Genomic DNA, 7,123 nt, shown 5'->3' on the forward strand with positions numbered 1-7,123 from the left:
TAAAAGAATGTCTTCTTCTTTTCCTACCCCCAACCTTTTTATTTTCTGTACCCCTATTTTCTGAAATGTTTGGAAAAAAATAAAATATAAAAAAAAAAAAAAAAGAAGTAGCTAGAAATGCTGTACATGATGTTTTGTGCTTCTGTACCAGCCCAAGGCAACCACAGCCCTTTAGCAGTAAAGATCTGTGTCTCCAAAGATGCCCCAGTAGCTCCCCATCTTCTTTTCTGCTGATTCACTGCACATCCTCTGTGCTGCTGTCACTTACTGAGCTTAGGGACCCACTCACAATATACAGTACACATAGAATAGAAATGTCACAATATAAGGCTGATTAGTAATTAATACACATAATTACTACATGGCAGCACAGAAACCAGTGCAATTAGCATCAGAATTGAATAATCAGCAAACCTGTAGCATCAGCTTATATTACAGCCAGGGAAGCTCATTTTCTGCTGGATAATTAGTGACGAGCCCTAAGCTTAGCTTCTCAACAGCCAATCAGAGCCCACTGAGCATGTGAGTGTCACAGACACTTTCCAAGATGGTGACCCCCTGTGACAAGTTTGAAGTCCTGGATCATTGCTGCTATTGACAAGCTGAAACTTTAGCCTCGTGCAATAAGTTCACTATATCAAATATGCCATTTTTAGCCACATTCATTATTAGGGTTTAGTTGTCCTTTAAGATTCACACGCAACATGTGAGTCAATGGATGATGGAGCAGCCTTTAGAGAAGATCTATGGTGTCCTTGCAAAGCAGTTACTGCAAGCCATGGAGTCACATATTTATAGTTATGGATCATGTAAAAATGTAACAATTAATAACATTTGGTAATGATGGCCGGACGACATTGAACGATTGAAATGAGATGAAACAATTTACAATTACCCGTTCTTTGCAAAACCACAACATACAGGGTTATTGGATAACTTGTCTGAATAAACAAAGTTCAGCAGCTGAATTCGTCTCAAGGACCAGAAGTTCCTGCCGCCCCCATTGGCCAGTCATTGGCATCTCCTTTGGATATTGTACTGGTAGTGTAATAGTTTGATTCCAGCCAGTTTTGACGACCAATTAGGAGGAGAACTTGAGTGCGTCCGGATGAACCCCATCTTCTCATACAGATTCCACCCACCGACCTGACTTGTTGAGGTTATAAGGACAACACCTTCACACCCTCTCTTACGGGCAAAATCAATACATGCCCTACATAGATCCTTTCCAATCCCCATGCCTCGGTGGCTTTTGGCCACTGACATTCTCTTGAGTTCCACATAATTCCGTCCTCCAGGGTGAGGGAACGGGAGAGCTGCCACCATTCCAACAACTTCTTCTCCAGACTCAGCCACCCAGAAGCAGCACCCGTCCCTTTCTATGTAGTGTTTCTTGATGTCTTTCATATCAGTGACCAGGGTGTTGTTCACGTAGGAATGAAAGAAATTCCAACAACACGACCAGAGGAAGCCCAGGGCACAGAGCACAACACAGACTGAAAGGAGAATGGAGCCGGTGGCAGCAAGAATAAGCAGAAACCCAACTGTCATGAGAATCTGGGTGCTTGGGAACCTCAATACTTGCTTGAAGGCAACTGGAGCATTTTCAATGACACCAGAGACATAATGGTCCATGACTGACTCATAATCTGAGTCCTTGTAAATCCTGATTATGTGGCCCATTGGTACCCTATAGAAATCCTCGGGGCTTCTCAGGAGTATTGGGGTCACAAGCCGAAGGTGTAAAATATTTTTTTTTTGGAATTTAACTTTATTGTTCTTCAGATCCAGCTTGGTTCCTAAGCTCTATGTAACAGGGCTGCAGCTTCATGTAACATTTCCCTGGGGTTGGGTTATTATATATCACGGTGCAACAGGTTTTTTAACCGGCCAGTTACATCAGTTTGAAATCAGGTCACTGAACAGCAGGATATTTTAGGAAGGATCAGGTTATTATATAACTAGTCTGGATCCTGCCCAAACCCTGACTCACACATTTCCAAGAAAAATTTGCAAAACGCTTAAATCAGGACATTTTCTCTGGCTTCTGAAATGTCTTTACTTTGTTGTAACTCAAAGAGCAACCGTCTGCATCAGACTATAAATATAATAAAGTCAGTATTTGCCTTGTGCAAACGACATGCACTGGTTCCAAGCAGGACTCTGGGCAGGTAGATGAGAATTATTATTATTATATCCTATAAATATATCTGATTGGCTTGTCTGAAGTCTGCTCCAAACATCAGACATATGTCTATGAAGGGTTTCATTCTATCAGGTCCTGGTAAATCTAGTAGAAGTAAATCTAGTAGAAGTAAATCTAGTAGAAGTAAATCTAGTAGAAGTAAATCTAGTAGAAGTAAATCCAGTAGAAGTAAATCTAGTAGAAGTAAATCTAGTAGAAGTAAATCCAGTAGAAGTAAATCTAGTAGAAGTAAATCCAGTAGAAGTAAATCTAGTAGAAGTAAATCTAGTAGAAGTAAATCCAGTAGAAGTAAATCTAGTAGAAGTAAATCTAGTAGAAGTAAATCTAGTAGAAGTAAATCCAGTAGAAGTAAATCTAGTAGAAGTAAATCTAGTAGAAGTAAATCCAGTAGAAGTAAATCTAGTAGAAGTAAATCTAGTAGAAGTAAATCTAGTAGAAGTAAATCTAGTAGAAGTAAATCTAGTAGAAGTAAATCCAGTAGAAGTAAATCCAGCAGAAGTAAATCCAGTAGAAGTAAATCCAGTAGAAGTAAATCTAGTAGAAGTAAATCTAGTAGAAGTAAATCTAGTAGAAGTAAATCCAGTAGAAGTAAATCTAGTAGAAGTAAATCTAGTAGAAGTAAATCTAGTAAAGTAAATCCAGTAGAAGTAAATCTAGTAGAAGTAAATCTAGTAGAAATAAATCCAGTAGAAGTAAATCCAGTAGAAGTAAATCCAGTAGAAGTAAATCCAGTAGAAGTAAATCCAGTAGAAGTAAATCTAGTAGAATTAAATCAAGTAGAAGTAAATCTAGTAGAAGTAAATCCAGTAGAAGTAAATCTAGTAGAAGTAAATCTAGTAGAAGTAAATCTAGTAGAATTAAATCTAGTAGAAGTAAATCTAGTAGAAGTAAATCCAGTAGAAGTAAATCCAGTAGAAGTAAATCCAGTAGAAGTAAATCCAGTAGAAGTAAATCTAGTAGAAGTAAATCTAGTAGAAGTAAATCTAGTAGAAGTACATCTAGTAGAAGTAAATCCAGTAGAAGTAAATCTAGTAGAAGTAAATCTAGTAGAATTAAATCTAGTAGAAGTAAATCTAGTAGAAGTAAATCTAGTAAAGTAAATCTAGTAGAAGTAAATCTAGTAGAAGTAAATCTAGTAGAAGTAAATCTAGTAGAAATAAATCCAGTAGAAGTAAATCCAGTAGAAGTAAATCCAGTAGAAGTAAATCTAGTAGAATTAAATCAAGTAGAAGTAAATCTAGTAGAAGTAAATCCAGTAGAAGTAAATCCAGTAGAAGTAAATCTAGTAGAATTAAATCAAGTAGAAGTAAATCCAGTAGAAGTAAATCTAGTAGAAGTAAATCTAGTAGAAGTAAATCCAGTAGAAGTAAATCTAGTAGAATTAAATCAAGTAGAAGTAAATCTAGTAGAAGTAAATCCAGTAGAAGTAAATCCAGTAGAAGTAAATCCAGTAGAAGTAAATCTAGTAGAATTAAATCAAGTAGAAGTAAATCCAGTAGAAGTAAATCTAGTAGAAGTAAATCTAGTAGAAGTAAATCTAGTAGAATTAAATCTAGTAGAAGTAAATCTAGTAGAAGTAAATCTAGTAGAAGTAAATCCAGTAGAAGTAAATCTAGTAGAAGTAAATCCAGTAGAAGTAAATCCAGTAGAAGTAAATCTAGTAGAATTAAATCTAGTAGAAGTAAATCCAGTAGAAGTAAATCCAGTAGAAGTAAATCCAGTAGAAGTAAATCTAATAGAAGTAAATCTAGTAGAAGTAAATCTAATAGAAGTAAATCTAGTAGAAGTAAATCTAGTAGAATTAAATCTAGTAGAAGTAAATCTAATAGAAGTAAATCTAGTAGAAGTAAATCTAGTAGAAGTAAATCTAGTAGAAGTAAATCTAATAGAAGTAAATCTAGTAGAATTAAATCTAGTAGAAGTAAATCTAATAGAAGTAAATCTAGTAGAATTAAATCTAGTAGAAGTAAATCTAATAGAAGTAAATCCAGTAGAATTAAATCTAGTAGAAGTAAATCTAATAGAAGTAAATCTAGTAGAAGTAAATCTAGTAGAAGTAAATCTAGTAGAAGTAAATCTAGTAGAAGTAAATCTAGTAGAAGTAAATCCAGAGAAACTGGGCTTGCTGAGTAAGTGAGTAGTGAAAGATGCTCAATGATTACTCAGCAAGTCCATTTACTCTAGATTTACTTCTATTAGATACACATCAGAAATCTTTGCACACAATTAGCTCACAAGTAATTGCAGTATGTGCGACTCTGGTTGTTCACATCACTGGAGCAGAACATGACAATTTCTTCCCATTCTGAGCAGCAAAATAAAGGGGACAGTGACAAAGGGCACAGGCAACACAAGTGAGGAATCAGAGGTGAGGAAAGGGGGAGCAAAATGAAACGCATACATAGTTAGAAATAATAAGAAATAAACAAATTAGTTTGGAAAATGCCTCTCACTGTATATAATGTGCTTGGGGTGCCACTGACTCTCACTGTATATAATGTACTTGGGGTGCCACTGTCTCTCACTGTATATAATGTACTTGGGGTGCTACTGTCTCTCACTGTATATAATGTACTTGGGGTGCCAGTAACCACTGTCTCTCACTGTATATAATGTACTTGGGGTACCACTGTCTCTCGCTGTATATAATGTACTTGGGGTGCCACTGTCTCTCACTGTATATAATGTACTTGTGGTGCCAGTACCCACTGTCTCTCACTGTATATAATGTACTTGGGGTGCCACTGTCTCTCACTGTATATAATGTACTTGGGGTGCCAGTACCCACTGTCTCTCACTGTATATAATGTACTTGGGGTGCCACTGTCTCTCACTGTATATAATGTACTTGGGGTATCACTGTCTCTCACTGTATATAATGTACTTGGGGTGCCACGGTCTCTCACTGTATATAATGTACTTGGGGTGCCACTGCCTCTCACTGTATACAATGTACTTGGGGTGCCAGTACCCAGTGTCTCTCACTGTATATAATACTAAACACTAATATAAACTTGAAATTTGAATTTAAAAATTAGAATTTTCAATTCGACCCTTGATAAATCTGACCCCTTAGGGGCAGATTCACTAAGGGTCGAATTTCGAAGTTAAAAATACTTCGAAATTCGACCCTCGAATTGAAATCCTTCGACTTCGAATATCGAAGTCGAAGGATTTAGCGCTAATCCTTCGTTCGATCGATCGAAGGATTTTTCGTTCGATCGAACGATTAAATCCTTCGAATCGAACGATTCGAAGGATTTGAATCCACCGATCGAACGAAAATCCTTCGATCAAAAAAAGGTTAGCAAGCCTATGGGGACCTTCCCCATAGGCTAACATTGACTTCGGTAGGTTTTACCTGCCGAAGTAGGGGGTCGAAGTTTTTTTTAAAGGGCAAGTACTTCGACTATCGAATGGTCGAATAGTCAAACGATTTTTCGTTCGATTCGTTCGATTTCGTTAGAATTCGAACGAATTTAACCAATTCGATGGTCGAAGTACCAAAAAAATACTTCGAAATTCGAAGTATTTTTCATTCGAATCCTTCACTCGAGCTTAGTGAATCTGCCCCTTAGTGTTTTCAGTTTGTTATGTAGTGGGGATGCCAACCCAACGCTCTCACTGTATAATATGCTCTGGATCCTATTCAATCCATACAGAACTTCAACTGCTTTCAAGGTCCAACTGATGTTAAGGTTTTCAAACTCAGGTTTGCTCCTTATCTTACACGAGGGTGCGGAAACTGGGTGCTTTTCGTAGAAAACAGTGTGAGCGCACACGCTCGCCTTCCTTACTTGATTGCCTGGTGCACAATCCTCTAGGGAGACGGCACTCCCATGATTTCCAATGAAACACAGTGAAAGGAGGAATCGGCACACAGGAACAATTGCAATGTGGGGTAAACCCCCAAGTGTTTATTGTGTCATAAGATCTTATGACACAATAAACACTTAGGGGTTTACCCCACATTGCAATTGAAACTGGGTGCTTTGTCAGGAGTGGAAACCAAAAGTGGGCGTGGCTTTTGTGTCCCGGGATTTTGCTCTAACAATCTGGTAAGGTTGCACTAGAGGGGTCATTCTTTACCCGAGGGGTGTAAGTGCAGGAGGACTAAAGGGTGCAAGAGCGCTCCTTATTGCTCAGTCCTGAATCACTTGCTCTCTCCTGGATATGAGCCAGATTTGCACTCGTGCAGTAAGTGACTGCCACACTGGTACTCACTACAGCTCGCATTCTTTTTACTTCATTCTCCTGGGCAGCTCATTCCCACACAAGAGATTAGGGCTGCTAAGGAGAATGGGCTTTGCCATTGTGTTAAGTTCTGTGGCTTTAAAGGAGAAGTAAAGTCTAATATTAAGTAAGCTTTATCAGAAAGGTCTATATAAATATACCAGTAAACCCTCAAAGTAATGCTGCTCTGAGTCCTCTGTCAAAAGAAACATCACATTTCTTTCCTTCTATTGTGTACTCATGGGTTTCTGTATCAGACTTCCTGTTTTCAGCTTAAACCTCCAGGGCTTGGGCTTGAGCATGCTCAGTTTGCTCCTCTCGCCCTCCCTGCTGTAATCTGAGCCCAGAGCTATAATTGAACTGGGAGATACTCAGGCAGGAAGTGATGTCACACCAAGATAATATGGCAGCTGCTTTCCTAAACAAACGGAGAGCTTCTATAGCTTTTTACTCTGGTATGGTAAAGCATTCTACAGAATAAATATAGTGTTATAGCTTGCACTATTGCAGCTAATCTATTGGCAATAACATGCCTCCTTAGCTTTCCTTCTCCTTTAAGCAAATATACAGAACACTGCTCTAGAGGCAGCTATTTTTCCATATAAAACAAGGCTCAAAAGCTCTCCCTTTATTTGGCCATGGGAAAGAGAGCAGCCCCATAAACAGGAAGTAGCAATGCAGGAG

General features: G+C 38.0%; 1 protein-coding gene across 1 annotated transcript; it reads right to left on the reverse strand.

Moving 5' to 3' along the window:
- Positions 1 to 621: 621 nt before the first annotated feature.
- nat8.3.L (N-acetyltransferase 8 gene 3 L homeolog) lies at positions 622 to 2,051 on the reverse strand. The gene has a single exon (XM_018268248.2). It carries the CDS (start codon positions 1,681 to 1,683, stop codon positions 1,012 to 1,014), a length of 672 nt encoding a protein of 223 aa, XP_018123737.1. The 5' UTR covers positions 1,684 to 2,051; the 3' UTR covers positions 622 to 1,011.
- Positions 2,052 to 7,123: the final 5,072 nt, after the last annotated feature.

Source organism: Xenopus laevis, chromosome 1L (genome assembly GCF_017654675.1).
Source record: "Xenopus laevis strain J_2021 chromosome 1L, Xenopus_laevis_v10.1, whole genome shotgun sequence".
NCBI classification, from domain to species: domain Eukaryota; kingdom Metazoa; phylum Chordata; class Amphibia; order Anura; family Pipidae; genus Xenopus; species Xenopus laevis.